Source organism: Triticum aestivum, chromosome 3B (assembly GCF_018294505.1).
Source record: "Triticum aestivum cultivar Chinese Spring chromosome 3B, IWGSC CS RefSeq v2.1, whole genome shotgun sequence".
In the NCBI taxonomy this organism is placed as follows: Eukaryota; Viridiplantae; Streptophyta; class Magnoliopsida; order Poales; family Poaceae; genus Triticum; species Triticum aestivum.
In genome coordinates, this window is record NC_057801.1 from 786,928,582 (window position 1) to 786,948,765 (window position 20,184).

General features: G+C 39.4%; 1 protein-coding gene across 6 annotated transcripts; it reads right to left on the reverse strand.

Annotated features, from left to right (window-relative positions):
- Positions 1–14,325: 14,325 nt before the first annotated feature.
- LOC123072422 (B3 domain-containing protein Os03g0620400) lies at positions 14,326–19,018 on the reverse strand. Of its 6 annotated transcripts, none has more exons than XM_044495970.1 (8): positions 18,955–19,018; positions 18,396–18,469; positions 17,206–17,295; positions 16,638–17,094; positions 16,369–16,568; positions 15,294–15,648; positions 14,974–15,179; positions 14,326–14,870 (listed from the first exon to the last, which is right to left on the reverse strand). In XM_044495970.1, the coding sequence occupies exons 1-8, from the start codon at positions 19,001–19,003 to the stop codon at positions 14,583–14,585; spliced, it is 1,719 nt and encodes a 572-aa protein (XP_044351905.1). In that variant the 5' UTR covers positions 19,004–19,018; the 3' UTR covers positions 14,326–14,582. The 6 variants fall into 6 exon arrangements, with proteins under 6 accessions (XP_044351905.1, XP_044351904.1, XP_044351903.1 ...); XM_044495969.1 differs by having other exon boundaries at positions 18,396–18,472; XM_044495968.1 differs by having other exon boundaries at positions 14,974–15,155; positions 18,396–18,472; positions 18,913–19,004.
- Between the last annotated feature and the right edge of the window lie 1,166 nt (positions 19,019–20,184).

Below are 20,184 nucleotides of genomic sequence, written 5' to 3' on the forward strand. Positions count from 1 at the left end.
CATAATTTTTTTTGTTTTTCAGAAGGATTAACACAATTGTCACCGTAAGCTATATATTCCAAAGGTCTTACTTGGCACAAACACTAATGAAAACACAAAACCACATCTAACTAGAGGCTAGATGAATTATTCACAGCAAAACAGGAACAAAAAGTAAAGAACAAAAATAAAATTGGGTTGCCTCCCAACAAGCGCTATTGTTTAACGCCCTTAGCTAGGCATAAAAACACGAATGGATCTGGGTATTGTCATCTTTGGTATGTGATTCTTTTCTCATCAAATCCTCCAAAACTCGTCTTAACAAATCTATCCTTTCCTTTATTTCCCTTCTAGTAGATGATCGCAAATCATGAGAAGGACTTTGATTAGTTATTTTGACACTCATAAACCCGTAATTGGGATCATCACCATAAATATCATCATAAAGAACACGAATCTCATTTCTAACAGGTTCCTTCATCATTTTATTCAACCAATCTCTATTGATTCCTACATGAATACCCCTAGTAATCCAATCAAATTCCTCATAGGACTCAAGGTACAAAGATTGAGAGATTTTTGCATAGGGAACTCTCCTCCTAAGGTTTCCACTATAAGATTGATCCCTAGATTCCAAACTACGAATAGTTTGGTTGTCATGGAGGATATCCTCAATTGGTGGGTGTTCAACATCCTTTTTATAGTAGGCAAAAATATCCCCAGCTTCTTGTAATATAAAATTAAATTCACTCATAAGAATGATAGTTGCAATCTTTTTAGCTATGGGATGATTGATGTTGGGAATTTCATAAAACACTTTTTGCAAAGCGGGGTGAAGGTGCACAAATTTTCTTTCCAATGTTTCAACAAGCATAACAATGGCATCCGCATAACAATTTGTATCGAGAAGAATATATCTTTTATTAATAGGCATAGATCCCATACAATCAAAGAACTCTTGAATAACATGTTTTCCAATAATATTACCATCACCCACACAAAAAGTTTTTGCTTTGTAAATAGGAGGGTTTGTAGTTTCATTATCCAAAGAACAAGATTCAAATTTTTCCTCAAGATTTTCAATGATAACCTCCCCAGATTTTGACATGGTGGCAAAAAAACAATCTAGGAAATGAGCAAAACAAAAGCGAACAAAGGGGATGAACGAAAGAGGGGCGAAGAAAAGTCAAATCTTTTCAAAAATCATTTTTGAGGTGGGGGGAGGAAAATGAGAGGGGAATGGCGAATAATGTAATGCAAGAGATGAGAGTTTATGATGGGTACTTGGTATGTCTTGACTTGGCGTAGATCTCCCCGGCAACGACGCCAGACATTCTTCCTGCTACTTCTTGAGCTTGCGTTGGTGTTTCCCTTGAAGAGGAAAGGGTGATGCAGCAAAGTAGAGATAAGTATTTCCCTCGGTTTGAGAATCAAGGTACAAATCCAGTAGAAGACAACGCACAAATCACCGAATACCTGCACAAACAATCAAACAAATTTTCACCCAACGCGATAAAGGGGTTGGCAATCCCTTCATGGTTACTTACAAAAGTGAGATCTGATAGAGATAGATAAACGATAAAGTAAATATTTTTTTCTATTTTTGGTTTATAGATCGGAAAGTAAAAGATTGCAAGAATGGTAGATCAAAAATTTGTATGATGGAAAAGAGAACTCATAGGAAAAGAGACCCGACATAGGTTTCACTAGAGGCTTCTCTCAAGATAGAATATAATACGGTGGGTTAACAAATTACTGCCGAGCAATTGATAGAAAAGCGCAAAGTTATGACAATATCTAAGGCAATGATCATGAACATAGGCATCACGTCCGTGTCAAGTAGACCGACTCCTGCCTGCATCTACTACTATTACTCCACAAATCGACCGCTATCCAACATGCATCTAGAGTATTAAGTTCATAAAGAACAGAGTAACGAATTAAGTAAGATGACATGACGTAGAGGAATTAACTCAAGCAATATGATGAAAACCCCATCTTTTTATCCTCGATGGCAACAAAACAATACATGGCTTGCTGCCTGTTTTTTCACTGGGAAAGGACACCGCAAGATTGAACCCAAAGCTAAGCACTTCTCCCGTTGCAAGAAAAACCAATCTAGTTGCCCAAACTAAACCGATAGTTCGAAGAGAATTACATAGATATCAAATCTTGCATATAAGGAATTCAGAGAAGATTCAAATAATATTCATAGATAAGCTAATCATAAATCCACAATTCATCGGATCTCGGCAAATACACCGCAAAAAGTTATTACATCGAATAGATCTCCAAGAACATCGAGGAGAACATGGTATTGAGAATCAAAGAGAGAAAATAAGCCATCTAGCTACTAGCTATGGATAAGTAGGTCTGAGGCAAACTACTCACGCTTCATCGGAAGGGCAATGGTGTTGATGTAGAAGCCCTCCGTGATCGATCTCCCCTCCGGGAGGACGCCGTAAAAGTCCCCTAGATGGCATCTCACAGGTACAGAAGGTTGTGGCGGTGGAGAAGTGTTTTCGTGGATGCCTCTGTTGGTTTTGGGGTATAAGAGTATCTATAGGCGAAAGAATTGGGTGAGGAGACCCACGAGGGGCCCACAAGACAAGGGGGCGTGCCCTACCCCCCAGGGCACACCCTCGACCCTTGTGGGCGCCTTGAGGCTTCTCCGACTTCATCTCCAAGTCTCTTTGTTTGCTTCTGGTCCAAGAAAGATCATGGCGAAAGTTTTATTCCGTTTGGACTGTGTTTGGTATTCCTTTTCTACGAAACTCTAAAACAAGGATAAAAACAGGAACTGGCACTGGGCTCTAGGTTAATAGGTTAGTTCCAAAAATAATATAAAATAGCATAATAATGCATATAAAACATCCAAAACAGATAATATAATAGCATGGAGCAATAAAAAATTATAGATACGTTGGAGACGTTACAAGCATCCCCAAGCTTAATTCCTGCTCGTCCTTGAGTAAGTAAATGATAAAAACAAATTTTTTGATGTGGAATGCTACCTAACATATTTATCCATGTAATTTCCTTTATTATGGCATGAATGTTCAGATCTGAAAGATTCAAAACGAAAGTTTAATATTGACATAAAAACAATAATACTTCAAGCATACTAATAAAGCAATCATGTCTTCTCAAAATAACATGGCCAAAGAAAGATATCCCTACAAAATCATATTGTCTGGCTATGCTCCATCTTCATCACATAAAATATTTAAATCATGCACAACCTCGATGACAAGCCAAGCAATTGTTTCATACTTTTGACGTTCTCAAACTTTTTCAACTTTCACTCAATACATGAGTGGGAGCCATGGATCTAGCAGTATATGTGGAATAGGATATGGTGGTTGTGGAGAAGATAAAAATAGGGAGATAGTCTCACATCCACTAGGCGTATCAATGGGCTATGGAGATGCTCGTCAATAGATATCAATGTAAGTGAGTAGGGATTTCCATGCAATGGATGCACAAGAGCTATAAGTTTATGAAAGCTCAAAAAGAAAACTAAGTGGGTGTGCATCCAACTCGCTTGCTCACGAAGACCTATGGAAATTTGAGGAAGCCCATCATTGGAATATACAAGCCAAGTTCTATAATGAAAAATTCCCACTAGTATATGAAAGTGATATCATAGGAGACTCTCTATCATGAAGATCATGGTGCTACTTTGAAGCACAAGTGTGGTAAAAGGATAGTAGCATTGACCCTTCTCTCTTTTTCTATCATTTTATTTATTTGGGCCTTTCTAATTTTTTTGGCCTCTTTTTTTTCGCCCGGAGTCTCATGCCGACTTGTGGGGGAATCATAGTCTCCATCATCCTTTCCTCACTATGACAATGCTCTAATAATGAAGATCATCACACTTTTATTTACTTACAACTCAAGAATTACAACTCAATACTTAGAACAAAATATGACTCTATATGAATGCCTCCGGCGGTGTACTGGGATGTGCAATGAATCAAGGTGACATGTATGAAAGAATTATGAAAGGTGGCTTTGCCACAAATACGATGTCAAATACATGATCATGCAAAGCAATATGACAATGACGAAGTGTGTCCTAATAAATGGAACGGTGGAAAGTTGCATGGCAATATATCCCAGAATGGCTATGGAAATGCCATAATAGGTACTCCCTCCTTCCATTTATATAGGGCCTAATGCATTTTTCGAGGTTAACTTTGACCAAATGTTAAAGCAATAATATATGACATGCAAGTTACACAAAGCATATCGGCAAATTCGTATGTGAAAGGAGCTTTCAATGATATAATTTACGCATTATACATCTCGTGTACTATTAATTTTATCAATAGTCAAAGGCAGTCTTGAAAAACACGTTAGGCCAGTGGCGGAGTCAGCGAGCTAAAGGAGTCGGGCAAAGTCTTTACACAGCGATGTTGCCCAACATTTGCCCAAGTAATTAGTAATGCTAATCATGGTTTCTTATGATTTCTTTGTATTGTTTAGTAAAGAATGGCTGGAGAAGCCCGAGCAGCTGCCCTAGGTCACCGGGAGCTAGCTCCGCCACTGTGTTAGGCCCTATATAGATGGAAGGAGGGAGTATGTATGGTGGCTGTTTTGAGGAAGGTATATGGCGGGTGTATGGTACCGGTGAAAGTTGCTCGACACAAGAGAGGCTGGCAATGGTGGAAGGTTGAGAGTGCATATAATCCATGGACTCAACATTAGTCATAAAGAACTCACAGACTTATTGCAAAAATCTATTTGTCATTGAAACAAAATACTACGTGCATGCTCCTAAGGGGATAGATTGGTAGAAAAAGACCATCACTCGTCCCCGACCGCCACTCATAAGGAAGACAATCAATAAATACCTCATGCTCCAACTTCGTTACATAACGGTTCACCATACGTGCATGCTACGGGAATCACAAACCTCAACGTAAGTATTTCTCCAATTCACAATTACTCACTAGCATGACTCTAATATCACCATCTTTATATCTCAAAACAATCATAAGGAATATAACTTCTCGTAGTATTCAATTCACTTTATATGAAAGTTTTTATTATATCCCTCTTGGATGCCTATCATATTAGGACTAAATTTATAACCAAAGAAAATTACGATGCTGTTTAAAAAGACTCTCAAAATAACATAAGTGAAGAACGAGAGTTCACCAATTTCTATAAAATAAAACCACCGCCGTGCTCTAAAAAGATATAAGTGAAGCACTAGAGCAATATTGCTTAGCTCAAAAGATATAAGTGAAGCACATAGAGTATTCTAATAAATCACGCTTCATGTGTGTCTCTCTCAAAAGGTGTGTACATCAAGGGTGATTGTGGCAAACTAAAAAGAAAAGACTCAAATCATACAAGACGCTCCAAGCAAAACACATATCATGTGGTGAATAAAAATATAGCCTCAAGTAAAGTTACTGATAGACGAAGACGAAAGAAGGGATGCCTTCCGGGGCATACCCAAGCTTAGGCTCTTGGTTGTCCTTGAATATTACCTTGGGGTGCCTTGGGCATCCCCAAGCTTCGTCTATTGACACTCCTTATTCCATAGTCCATCAAATCCTTACACAAAACTTGAAAACTTCACAACACAAAACTCAACAGAAAATCTCATAAGCTCCATTAGTATAAGAAAATAAATCACCACTTTATGGTACTGTTGCAAAATCATTCTTTATTTATATTGGTGTAATATGTACTGTATTCCAACTTTTTCATGGTTCGTACCCCCCGATACTACCCATAGATTCATCAAAATAAGCAAACAACACATAGAAAACAGAATATGTCAAAAACAGAATAGTCTGTAGCAATATGTAACTCTAGAATACTTCTGTAACTTCAAAAATTCTAAAACATTAGCACAACCTGATAAATTTGTGCACCAATCCAGAAAAAAAAGAATCAGATCAAAATCACCTTTCAATAAATTCCTGGAAATTATTTACTGGGTGCAAAAGTTTCTGTTTTCAGCAGGATTAACACAACTATCACCATAAGCTATCCCAAAGGTCTTACTTGGCACAAACACTAACTGAAACACAAAAACACATCTAACCAGAGGCTAGATGAATTATTCAAAGAAAAACAGGAACAAAAAGTAAAGAACAAAAATAATATTGGGCTCCCTCCAAACAAGCGCTATTGTTTAACGCCCTTAGCTAGGCATAAAAACACGAATAGATCTAGGTATTGTCATCATTGGTATGCAATTCTTTTCTCATCAAATCCTCAAAAACTTGTCTTAACAAATCTATCATTCCCTTTATTTCCCTTCTAGTAGATGATCTCAAATCATGAGAAGGACTTTGATTAGTTATTTTGACCCTCATAAACCCGTAATCGAGATCATCATAAAGAACACAAATCTCGTTTCTAACAGGTTCCTTTATAATTTTATTCAACCAATCTTTGTTGAATCCTACATGAATACCCCTAGTAATCCAATCAAATTCCTCATAGGCCTCAAGGTACAAAGATTGAGAGATTTTTTCATAGGGAACTATCCTCCTAAGGTTTCCACTATAAGATTGATCCCTAGATTCCAAATTACGCGTAGTTTCTTTGTCATGGAGGATATCCTCAATTGGTGGGTGTTCAACATCCTTTTTATAGTAGGCAAAAATATCCCTAGCTTCTTGTAATATAAAATCAAATTCACGCATAAGAATGATAGTTGCAATATATTTAGCTATGGGATGATTAATGTTCGGAAGTTCGTAAAACACTTTTTGCAAAGCAAGGTGAACGTGCACAAATTTTCTTTCCAATTTTTCAACAAGCATAACAATGGCATCCGCATAACAATTTGTATCGAGAAGAATAGATCTTTTATTAATAGGCATAGACCCCGTACAATCATAGAACTCTTGAATAACATGTTTTCCAATAATATTACCATCACCCACACGAAAAGTTTTTGCTTTGTAAATAGGAGGATTTGCAGTTTCTTATCCAAAGAATAAGATTAAAAAATTTCCTGAAGATTTTCAATGATAACCTCCCTAGATTTTGACATGGTGGCAACAAACCAATCTAGCAAATGAGCAAACCGAAAGCGAACAAAGGGGACAAACGAAAGAGGGGCGAAGAAAAGGAAAATCTTTTCGAAAATCATTTTAGAGGTGGGGGGAGGAAAATGAGAGGCGAATGGCGAATAATGTAATGCAAGAGATGAGAGTTTATGATGGGTACTTGGTATGTCTTGACTTGGCATAGATCTCCTCGGCAACGGCGCCAGAAATTCTTCCTGCTACTTCTTGAGCTTGCGTTGGTTTTTCCCTTGAAGAGGAAAGGGTGATGCAGCAAAGTAGAGATAAGTATTTCCTCAGTTTGAGAACCAAGGTATCAATCTAGTAGAAGACAATGCACAAATCACCGAATACCTGCACAAACAATCAAACAAACTTGCAGCCAGCGCGATAAAGGGGTTCTCAATCCCTTCATGGTTACTTACAAAGTGAGATCTGATAGAGATAGATAAACGATAAATAAAATATTTTTGGTTTATAGATCGGAAAGTAAAAGATTGCAAGAATAGTAGATCAGAAACTTGTATGATGGAAAAGAGAACTCATATGATGGAAAAGAGACCCGGGGGTCATAGGTTTCACTAGAGGCTTCTCTCAAGACAGAAAATAATACGGAGGGTGAACAAATTACTGCCGAGCAATTGATAGAAGAGCGTAAAGTTACGACAATATCTAAGGCAATGATCATCAATATAGGCATCACGTCTGTGTCAAGTAGACTGACTCCTGCCTGCATCTACTACTATTACTCCACACATTGACCGCTATCCAACATGCATTTAGAGTATTAAGTTCATAAAGATCGGAGTAACACATTAAGTAAGATGACATGATGTAGAGGAATTAACTCAAGCAATATGCTAAAAACCCCACCTTTTTATCCTCGATCGCAACAATACAATACGTGCCTTGCTGCCCCTACTGTCACTGGGAAAGGACACCGGAAGATTGAACCCAAAGCTAAGCACTTCTCCCATTGCAAGAAAAACCAATCTAGTTGGCCAAACCAAAACGATAGTTCGAAGAGTCAAAGATATCAAATCATGCATATAAGAATTCAGAGAAGATTCAAATTATATTCATAGATAAGCTGATCATATATCCACAATTCATCGGGTCTCGGCAAACACACCACAAAAAGTTATTACATCGAATAGATCTCCAAGAACATCGAGGTGGACATGGTATTGAGAATCAAGGACAGAAAAGAAGCCACCTAGCTACTAGCTATCGACCCGTAGGTCTGAGGTAAGCTACTCACGCTTCATCAGAAGGGCAATGGTGTTGATGTAGAAGCCCTCCGTGATCGAATCCCCCTCCGGCAGGACGCCGGAAAAGGCCCCTAGATGGGATCTCATGGGTACAGAAGGTTGTGACAGTGGAAAAGTGTTTTCGTGGATGCCTCTGGTGGTTTTGGGGTATAAGAGTATATATAGGCGAAAGAATTAGGTCAGGAGACCCACGAGGGGCCCACAAGACAGGGGGTGCGCCTTGCCCACCCTTGTGGCTGCCTCGAGGCTCCTAAGACTTCATCTTCAAGTCTCCTGGTTTGCTTCTGGTCCAAGAAAGATCATCGCGAAAGTTTTATTCCGTTTGGACTCCGTTTGGTATTCCTTTTCTGCGAAACTCTAAAACAGGAACTGGCACTGGGCTCTAGGTTAATAGGTTAGTCCCAAAAATAATATAAAATAGCATAATAATGCATATAAAACATCCAAAACAGATAATATAATAGCATGGAACAATATAAAAATTATAGATACGTTGGAGACTTATCACGCCTCTTCACCACTGCTACGATCTTTGCCTGTTAGGTTAGTGAAGTTCCTTCTCTTGATTATTCTAGCTATTGGAAATGTAGGATCTTGTGATCGATCTCACAAGTAGTTCCTTTTGATAAATAGTTTGGTAACCTACATCATTCGGTTCATTTCTTGGATCACTTTTAGTAGCTGTTAATTTGAATTCAAGAATCAAGTTTTAACAAAAATCTATAGAAAGCACATCATGGTTCAGTTATTATTGATTAAAAGTACAGTACATATGACAGAAGCTGCAAGTGCCTTATTGCTGAAATCTATGACACAGAGGTGTAGCCATCATGGTGATATTCTTCCACCGTGAAGATGAGGGGCAGAGCCAGATTTGAAGCATGCTCTTGGCTGACCATTCTAAATTTGCTATGCAATGTTAATGAACACAATTTCCTTCTTATCTGTATACATCTTTACGTCCGATAAGTGATACTACAGGGTTACCATGATACATGATTTTATCAAACAATGATTCTGGAGTACATTTGTTTCTGCATAGTGTGAAATACTAGTAGGAGGCGTCAACTCAACGCTCCTTGAGCACCGATGAAGCATTTCATGACGTGGTTCCTTCACGTTGTTGTGGACGCACCATAAAGATCCATGTCTCACTTGCGTATCATAGACATTTGCTGACCCCATACTGCTATCTTTCCTTCTATTGCACCCAGGATTTGTGTGTGGCGAGGTAACTACTCTATTACCTTACTCCTCTATTTTATCACTCAAATTAGCCTGCCATGCGATTTATTTGTTGCCTTCATGTGTGTTCCTCTCACACAAACTATAGTGCTAGGAGAAATCTGGAGTTCCACTGCCTACTGGTACACTCTCATGCTACTTAATGTGATGTTATCCTATATGATTTGTTAATTTTTATTTTTCCATGCCTTCCGTGAGTATCTTGGTGGGTGTATGAATGTTTGCGTTATTGGCTACTTAATGAAAGGTTATCATAGTTGATTCATGTTATTGATTTTTCTTCAGGATTATTGTTAAACTGTACTATCTGAGTTCCTACATCAGAACAACAAAACATTGGTGGTTATGGTACATGGAGGGCTTGAGTTTGACAACAAAACATTGGTGGTTATGGTAAATGGAGGGCTTGAGTTTCACAATTCATTTTCATGCCCACTATCAAAAATAAAACGAAAAGAGAACATCAGATTGTCTAGCAACCATTGAGCACTACAAGTTGTTTCCCTAGCTCTATGGGATGTCGTACATAGTTCATAATTAAAACGTTCCTTACAGTTGTCGAAGCACACTTTGTCTCGCCGTCGTGCCTTGCTTTCCTAAGAGATCTTGCAGCAATCTTATTGGGGCGGCTATGAACCAAAATATTCAGAGTAAATATGATGAGTCTATTCTCCCATTTCAGTTTCTTCGAATAATCAAGAACGCCAAGTACAACCCAACTTCTTATAGTTGTTTGGCAAGGAATATGAAAGATAAAATCATCTAATTAGGAAATTTTTAGGCAAGGTACAAACTACAACTATAAGCCTTTCAGAAAAAGCTATCCTTCCAATATAAACAAATAAATTGTTCTATTTATGCACAGTACAGCTTCCCTCGCAATTTAAAGAACTATATCAATGTATGCTATTCATGATGCTTCTCTCAATGTTTGAAACATATATCTTAGCTGACTGCTCACATGCTTTCCCTATACTATCATATGCCCATAGTTAATTCTTATGTCCATAATTCATTTTTTTTAGTTGTTAAGATTTGACAACACAAGTTTGAAGAATTTTTAGGTGAACAAATACCTCATTTGAAGTGACTCTAGGCTAAGCAAGTGTTCTAGAATAACTTCAATGCTCTTACAGTCAACATAGCTACTTGGGGAGAGGAATATGTGCCAGTCACTAATGAATCTCTTTATGCTTTTGCAGAAATATATTAGTTCCATTGGATTTCAAGTGTAATCTCTTTATGTTTCAAAATTTCAAATGTAAATATCAATACTCCATTGGATTTCTAACATCAACGTTTCAAATGTAAATGTATTGTTCAACATTTCAAGCCATATTTTATTTTCATTTACACAGTGTCTGCTTTTCTTTAAGTCTGCTGATCAAAACTAAATGTCCTAGAGCAACGTGCAGGGTATCATCTAGTTTTATAAACTCCTCGCCTGCCATATACGTATACATTGTACATGGAGTAGCGTCACCACCCATTAATCCTAGGCCCAGAACTCTTGGATCACTTCCAACCACTATACCCAACTAGGCAGCTCCCTTGATGTGCCTAATTACTTGTTTTATTCTTCTTGTTGTGCATCTTCTCAGTCTGTTTTTTTTTATTTTACCTTTTCTTTGGCTTTTTTTCTTCTGTTTTAGTTAGTTTTTATTTTTCTTTATTTCTTCTTATTTTCAGCTTTTCTTTTTCATTTTCAAAATTTTAAACAATTTCTTAAATTCTTGAACTTTATTCAAATCCATGAACTTATTTTTTAAGCAGTATTTTTTCAAATGAATGAATGTTTTTCAATTTTGCAAACTTTTTTAGATTCAAGGTTGTTTTGTCAAATTTATGATTTTTTTGTAAATTGATAAAAAGATTTAATTTCATGAACTTTTACAAATCATGAACTTTATTTTGTCAAATTCATGATTTTCTTTTCATATTGATGATCCTTTTCAATTTCATGGATTTTCCTTTCACATTTGTGTACTTTTTTAAAACCAATGAACTTTTTTAAAACTTGTACACTTTTCTTTAATCCCAGGATGGGCGGTAGAAACCGAAAACTTGGTTTTTACCATTTGATTTATTCTAAATTTCGGTTAGAAAAACTATAAACTGAAATTAACAGGCAAAAGCAGCTAACCAATAATTCGATTAACCGGCTTACTTGATTCGGTCTTCAGTTTACACTGAGCAAATTCGCCAAATGTGTTGCTTTCTATTTTGACACTCCATCGCATTATATAATAGAGCTCTGCGCCCCCATTTTCGTTGCTCAGTGGGGCGGGACTAAATTGGGCGCTATGGGCGGCTTGCCTGCATGCGTGACCGAAAGGCTCTCACGGGTTTGGGCCTTCTGGCCGAGTCAGCCATGTGGCGTGCACGGAGCAAGCTCCACTCGCTACTTAGCGTGGGCTTAGCCGCTTGGGTCCTTAGCTCCACTCGCTACGGCGACGGTTTCTGTTTTCATGTTCATTCATTTTCTCATTTTTAAACTTTATTATTATCTTGGAAACCTGTTTAAAAAATTGAAATTATTTGTAATACTAAAACATGTTTTGTTTTCAAATATTGTTTACAATTTTATAAAATGTTCTGGAATTTAAAAATATTCTAGTTTTCAAAAAAATTGTTCACAAATTTAAGAAATGTTTGCGTTCCAAAAAAGATATATAATTTTTAAAAGCATCTTTTTCTTGTTGTTCAATTTGTGTTCACCATCAATTCTTGGCGATTTTGAAAAAAAGTGTTCAAGTAAATAAAATTTTCATACACAATTAAAGATTCCAAAATTGTTGACAAATGTCAAGAAATGGTTAGGTTTTAAGAATATGTTCATATTGATTGATAATGATGGAAATTGCAAATAACCGAAGCATTCAAATTAAAAAAAATACATGCTCACGGATGCACTCAACTGGCATAGTCTAGCACACTCCTCTTAACTGGTGGTATTTGCAGCAACCCCACCATCCCCTTGCAGGAGTATGTGGTCGATCCCGCATTGGACCTCGTCGTCCTCGCAATTCTGACGAGCAATGGTTGTCGGTCGTCTCGTAGTACCCCGACACCCTCGTAGCATTGGCTTGCAACACCAACTGTACCTTGCAGTACCGACTCTGCTTATCGCCACACTATACGAAGCAATGCCCCTAGCAACAATGGAGATAGCATCACTAGAAGGGCTCTCAGCAACAAATGCATGTTCGCAGCACCGTGTCCCTTGCAACATCATTGAATACCATCGTGGCGTGACTCACAATAACCATGCCGCCCCATCAGAACAGGGGTACGATGCCTCTCACAACAACGGTCTAAGCATTGTCCCATCTCGCAGTGGCAACCAATGACCTCTCTCCTCATGCATGCTTGCATGTGGAGACGCATAGAAAAGCCAATTGGATCACAACCGCTTGGGGGAGGCACTTCCATGGTAGTCTGTTGCAACATAAGGGGAAAGTACTCGTCAACAGGATCTAACAGTTGCGAAGGAGAGTGGAATGTAGCACTGTCCTGATAGCTTTGTAGCAATGCCCCAATGGCCCCATGACGGGCTAGATTTTTATGCAATGGAGAGACAGAGAGACGCCATGAAATTCGGAGAGGAAGGGGAATGGATGGGATAAGACGACGATGGAGTTTCCTAAGATAATGTGCGGAGGCACTTGGTCGGCAACCGAAATGGTGAATGGGTGCGGGGACATTTGGATCAATTATGATCCAGTGGCTACGCGGGCCACTGAAATTACACATGACTAGCTGGTAGATTTAGATCATTTTCCGTATGGATGGAGTAGGCTTTAGTGTTGTTTTGTGGTTTCTTCAGTCTTTCATGAGTTACAATGGAGTTTTATAGTGATTGGAGTTTCAGTCGGATGACCATGAGAAACATGAACAAAAACAATGTGAAACTTGAATTAGAAATCTATGGCCGGTAAAAAACGTCTAGGTAAACCATGTGAAATCTATGCAAACATTGACCAACTTTGAGCATAGCTGAAGCATTTACAAATTCCAGTGAAATATACCTTTCTTTTTCAAAAAAGGCAATGAAACCAATAAAAAAGTTTTAAATATTTGCTGAACTTGTTTGAAACATCATGTATTTCTAATCGGTGAAAATATTTTTTTAATGTCGTTTTTTATTAATTATGTTTTGCAAACTATGCTCATCTATATGGGCAATTTACTCGTGTGAAACTTATATAAAACCACACTGATATAGCATAGAGGTTATTACAAAAGTAAGAGACTTATCCCAGTGGATGCTCAGTTTCTATTGTACTCTATATGTCCCCATTTTTTTCCCATATGGATGCTCCGTTTCTAGTACACCTGGTGTGTGTGTGTACTATATATGTTCGCATTTTCTTTCTCTAGAAAAAAAAATAGCTCCGTTTGTTTTCTGTACACGTTCCATGGAACTCCTTCCTCCCAGCAGTGACTAGTTTGTTTCTTCTCACAAGTTTCTTGGGTGTATATGCTACTCCCTCTGTTCACTTTTACAAGGCCTTGAAGACATTTCAAACAGGATGCAAAGTAGCTCATTTTCAGTTGTCTGAAACGACTTATGAAAGTGAACGGAGGGAGTACATATCTTGACCAAAACAATGTCCGGTCTGGAGTGCTAACGGGTTGGAAATGGAACGGTGGCTTGTACCGTAGTGACTTTCCACGCATATGTCAAATTTATTCCTTCTATGTTGGCTTGTAGGCCCTCAGTTCTTGAAAGAGGTCTTACCCCTCTCGGGGCTCAAAGCGAAAATGCATCAACCATGCAAAAAAATATGCTCTCAAACCACAAAAACACATAATTATAAGTTGTTCAAATTAACATGACCATCCAAAGTCACCCTAGATAACAAAGCGCTGACAGAACTATCAGAACACATAATTAGTCGTTCAAACCTGACCATCCAAGGTCATTTAAAAGTCTAGATAACAGAACTAGTAAGCCATTAAGATGACCTCTGACAGTAGATAAATAAACAAGTTCCTTCCTCTGAGAATCATTTGAAAATAATCCAAGTAGCAAGAGCCCAACCATGCCTCAATCTAAGCACTTCTCACGGCGAATGATGTAAACAATCATCTTCAGCAGCTCGCTCTCCATCAACTTGAAGAGGCAGATGTCACCCACCCGCAGGCGGTTGCCACGGACGAAAGCCACCCATCCTTTACAGATCCTCATGCGATCACTCGCGCGTCGCAGCTCCGTGTCCCACGTCCTACTCTTCCCCTCCCGTTGAAGCACCAGACTGATCACATTTTTCTTTCCACGATGCCCGGTGAAGTACTGTTTTTCGAGATACCTTGACGCGTACTGCTTGCCCATGGTCTGTTTATGTGCATATGCGGGGAGGATGTTAGTAACACGGATGCAGATAAGAAAATTTATTGTTGAGGAACTGGTAGACATATTTTCTATTTACGGAACTTACTATCATGATGCCGTATTTGCGAGAAACATTGCACTTGTTCAGGATCGCGACGTAAACTGGTAATGTCGACTCAATGGTTTCTACTTTCTCCCGCACTTTTTGCTCCTGTGCTGGCGTTATAGAGGCTCTTTCTGGCAGTACGAAGAGGGTCTCAGAAGCTCCCTCAGAATTGTCTACATCCTCTTCAGGCCCCAATGATGATATATCTAGGTTTTCAATAGAATCAGGCTGAATTGATGAAAACAAAATCTTTTTTTCATGTGAAATGTGACCCAAAAATTTTAGTATCTGTGATGATTTATGTGCAGTGTGTGCCATACCATCGGTGGCTGGTTCCTCCTTAACACGGGCTGTTAAGGACGTATTTGCGCTTGTTCTTCTGTCGGTAGCCATGTGTGTCATCCCTGCTGTTCCACCAGGGGAACGACGAACGCTCTCTTTGTGAAGAAGATGGACAATTATGGTAAATCTTCCTTCCTTAACCTTTGCTATTGGCTGAAAGAGGCAGATATCTCCCTCTTGAACACAGTTGTCATGGACAAAGTAGCCCAAATAAAGGTTGCGCCGACCTGGATTAAATCTGCACTTCCATTCCTTGTTCTTCCTAGGTAGCTGAAGTATGATATTTGTAGCTTCACATGGGAAGTATTTGAGTGCGTACTCCTTACGTATTATCTAATTGAAAAGGGGATAGAGTAGATGGTGATACAGTTGAGCTGTTTTATCTGACAGACGAAGTACACAATACTCTATGACTGTCATACACATGGCTTCAACTGATAAGGCAACAATAATATTGATTTAGTAATGTAGATATATATTTTATTGCAAACGTATCCTTCATTGGCTTGTTGGGGTTAGAACCAGAACCTAGATCCAGAATTTTGAAACTAAGAAAAATTCGCTCAACCTTAAAACCATCGAAATTTGTGAAGTTTCGTAAAATGTGAAATAAAATTTAGATAAATTTGAATTTGAGCAATTGGATACATTAGTGTTGTAGCAACAATACTATTCAAAAAACTGACACATCCAATGGTGCTTTCCATATATCCACTTTGTAGACTCAGGTTCGGATCTCAGCGACGCATTTGTTTTGCAAAAAAAATCTACATCAGGCATAAAGCTGAATAAGAAGACAAAACAATGCAAAAATGAGTAGCAGAACCTCAACCTGAGAGGTATTAGAACAATTGGCTAACACTGGGCTATGCGAAGGGCCATGTATTAAAAGAGGTTCAAACGTATTTAGAAAAGCAATTTGAAAATACCGAAATATTTCGAACGAAACCGTGTTTCCGAAATAGTATCGATCATAAGTTAATAACCAGAAACTGTGAGTAGCTACAGAAGGTAAGCAGTTCATAAGAAATGCGTATGATAAAACTACCATACCAGATTACCAAAGTTTGCACTGGTCTTCTTCATCTGTACAACAAGCACCGGGATTTCAGATCGAATTTTCTCTACAAGTGCTTGTATTTTTGCCTCCTGTGCTACTGTAAGATCACATTTCCCTGATAAGACATAATCATTCAAATGCACCCGTACATCATATGACTCCACCAAATTGTCTCTAGATAGACTGTCTTCAGCTGTAAATAAGTTTCAACAGTAAGAGGCATGTGGTGGACGTAACTGAATAATCCCAGTACACAACTTACCTGATAATTCCTCAGAAGAATCTGATATTGCAGCCTTCTTTGCTGATTTTTTATAACCGTACGAGCTTTCCTTTTGGCTTTCATCAGAGTCTGATCTTTCGCTTGGTGAAGACCGAGTAGTCCCACCAAGAGAACTACTAGAATTATCAACATCAAATGTGCTTGGCTTTCTAACATCGGAAGCAGTTCCCATCCTTGCACAGCACGACGCTTTCTGCTTACCACTGGAATCGAATATTGTAACCTTGAAGCGGGCGTTTCCAAGGTAACGAAACATCAATGAATAATTTTCTTCTATTTTATTGGCATCAACGAATGATGCCCATCCAGACTTCAAAATTGTTCGGTTCATATTCTCGGTAACTCCAACATCATAGACGTTACCATTAGGGGACTCTAGTTTGACGGTTATCCAGACCTTTCCTTCAAATTGGTTCACAAACCACTCCGGTATGACCTGTAACAAGAAGGAATGGTGCAAAAAATGTTTGAGGCAACAAAACAACTCTAAAAACATCAGAGAGACCACTGAATTAGTAGGAAATTAGGAAAGGCAGAAATAGCTAACCAGGCCGTGCATGAAGTCGCCATTGATTTGCCTTAGAAACTTAAGCTTGATCTGGCAGCATTCACATAGATCACTCATCTTGGATATGTCCTGTAAAACGAACAATATATCATGTGTTTGCATAACTAATGATACCCTAAAATCATTCAAGATCAGCATGATGTCCTCTCCCAAATACAAAAGTAAAGGTCATGCCGTTCGTGGTCGCTACCATACAAAAGTAAAGATCAGCATTATGCCCCATGTTTTTTTTAACTGAAAATATACCCCACTTCAGTTGACAGTGATCTTATGTCGTTCTTTTCTTTGCATAAATGTCCCATGTGAACAGCGTATTGCCTATATTGGAAATTTGTAATTTTGGGATCCTTCACCCTTCCGCTTCCCCTTCTGTTACTCTAATTTGGGGTATGAGCAGATCCAAGCTTGTGCGCTTAGTGCTGGGACTGAATTTCAAGTGTGACCATGGGTGGTAGGAGTGTAGGACTGAACGTTTTGTATGAGATCTCACATTAGGTGAGATTCGTGAGATCAACCTCAAAAATTCATATTTAGACGTTTTGAAAAAAATTGAAATTAGTCACAACACCCCTGTAGGGTATGTCTACAACTCGAAGAAAATCAGCTCAAAACTTGATGTACATTTAGAGATTCAAAAAAGATAAATTTGAATGTGAATAGTGGCAGCTTTGGGTGAATACTGAATAGTACTTCGACACTATTCACATCTGATTTTATCTTTTTCGTTTCTATTAATGTAGCCGAATTAGGAGCTGAACCTTTTTGAGGTTGTACATCAAACACTGATGTGTGTCTACAATTTTTTTGAGAATGTTTAAACATGTATTCCTTTTTCAAAAAAATCGATCTTATTTATCTCACCAAATGTGAGATCTCACACAAGTCTCCCCCCATTTATGCTGGATCTGCAAATGCAAACTGACCATGGTGTTTGTGTGCACTCTGAATATATGCAAAGTTTATGCTTCAGGCATCTTTATATATGATTCGTGAATCATGACACATGCCGTTGGTGCTTGTAGAAAAAGTACTACGTATATGCAAACTTAATGTTTCAGGCATGAGCTCGATTTTGATAGCGTATATACACTCCATGCTTGATTTGGGCAGCAGTATGAATTGGATAGTCAAAACGTCCTAGACATGGAGAATTTTTACAACTGGGTTACCTGCGTCTCGCGTCGATGGTCGCTTTCCTCTGCCCTTGTACGTGGTGGCGCTCCCACCCTGCGTCTACCGCTGCCTGCTGTACAAGACGAACAAAGATGAACAGTCTGCTCAATCAGAGCTGGTGCTGTCGAACCATGATTACCATGTACTATTGCAGATCTATCGTAGGAAATAATATTCTGACTGGATCTATCGAACACTAGGCTCCATTTGTGATGCTACTAGGGGGATAAAATGCAGATCTAATATGAATCAGTCACTGATATCTATTGAAAAAGAAAAGAAACACTGATGGAAAACTATCATAGAACATTCAGTTTCTGATACTCATATCATGGTAGGACAAAATGACTCGTATCATCCTACCAACCACCTTCTGAAAACCAGCGGAAATAGAAAGAAAGCAAAACAACAATGAAACAAAAAAACAAATACTATTGCTCCATGCAGATGTGGAAGAAGAGAGGATATGAATAACTTGCAAACAAAGACGGTCACTTGCCAGAAGAAGCTCACCGGTGGTGCTGGAGGTAGAGGGGTATGCAAGAAGAAGCTCACCGGTCTTACTTATGGAGAGAGCATCCAGGGACTGCAAGGGCACACACATGCCAACAGTATAGAGCTGTCATTTTGAGCCTGCGCTGAATTTAGGCTTCTCGTATTCCCAAGGCAACTCAGAGAATCTCAGACAACTCAGAGAGATTCTATTCTCACTCTTCGTCTTCCTGATACTCATTACCCAAAAAGTGGAGAGAATCTCAGGCAACTGGGTGAAAAAGTAGCTTGGTCACGGGTGAAAAAGTTGAATATTTCTTTCCTATTCTCAACTATATATAACGTTACTTTTACATTAGAGATTGAACCTGGAAACTTCATGCAATATACTCCAGATTGAAAGGAGATATTACAGGTGTCTTCTAACACGTTTTGTTTTTACTTTTCGAGAAAGAGATTATACTTCTCATCTCTGCATCAATCAATGCGCCGTTTATTCATTTATTCTAACTCATTTCATAAGATGTGTCTACCTCTATATCCATATGACAAAATATCAGAATTACTTCATCGTACACAGCTTTGACATTTTCATTCGTGGCATGCCATTGACTAAACTAAAATCACAGCAGAAAGAAATCGGGTCATCTGAATCCAGCCAAGCCTACACCTCCCGGAAAAAACTAAAAACTACTCCCTCCGTTCCAAAATAGATGACCCAACTTTATACTAAAGTTAGTACAAAATTGGGTCATCTATTTTAGAACGGAGGGAGTATATTAAGAGCTTCTACATTGGCCCTGTCCCCCGTGCCGCTCCCGCGAGCGGCCCGGGCGGAACCCTAGATCGCCGCCGCCGCTCCCCTTTCTCGCCTTCCTTCTCCCTCGCCGCCGCCAGGGGACGCCGCCGGGCAAAGCCCGCGCGTGCGTCGGCGCCGGCGGAGCTCCCTTCCCCCTCGCGAGGATCCTGGGCGGCGCGGGACGGTCAGCCCTCGCGGCGGCGCTTCGCTCGGCGGCAGGTCAGGCCGGCGGCGGATCTGGGCGGGGCTCCCCTCCTTGGAGGCGCTGCGGCGCTGGCAGCGGCGTGGTCTACGCGGGGCGTGAGCGTGCGGGCTCCTCCTCATCCCGATCTGATGGCGCCGTGGTGGCGCCGGCGCTCGGGCGTACGGCGGGGTCCGCGAGGGTGGTCGGCACGCGTCTTCCTCCCCGATCTGATGGCTCCACGGTGGCGCCAGTGCTCGGGCGGTTGGCTTCGCCAAGCTGTGGCGGACGCTGGGCTCTCGGCGGCGCTCCG

Bases quoted from the DNA above. Each gene is read 5' to 3' on its own strand.
- LOC123072422 (XM_044495967.1), bottom strand. From the start codon at position 19,003: ATGTGTGTGCCCTTGCAGTCCCTGGATGCTCTCTCCATAAGTAAGACC. The intron at 17,296-18,395 runs GTAACCCAGTTG...TTCGTTTTACAG, and splicing joins ACCATCGACGCGAGACGCAG to GACATATCCAAGATGAGTGA. The intron at 16,569-16,637 runs GTAAGTTGTGTA...ACTTATTTACAG, and splicing joins TTCTTCTGAGGAATTATCAG to CTGAAGACAGTCTATCTAGA.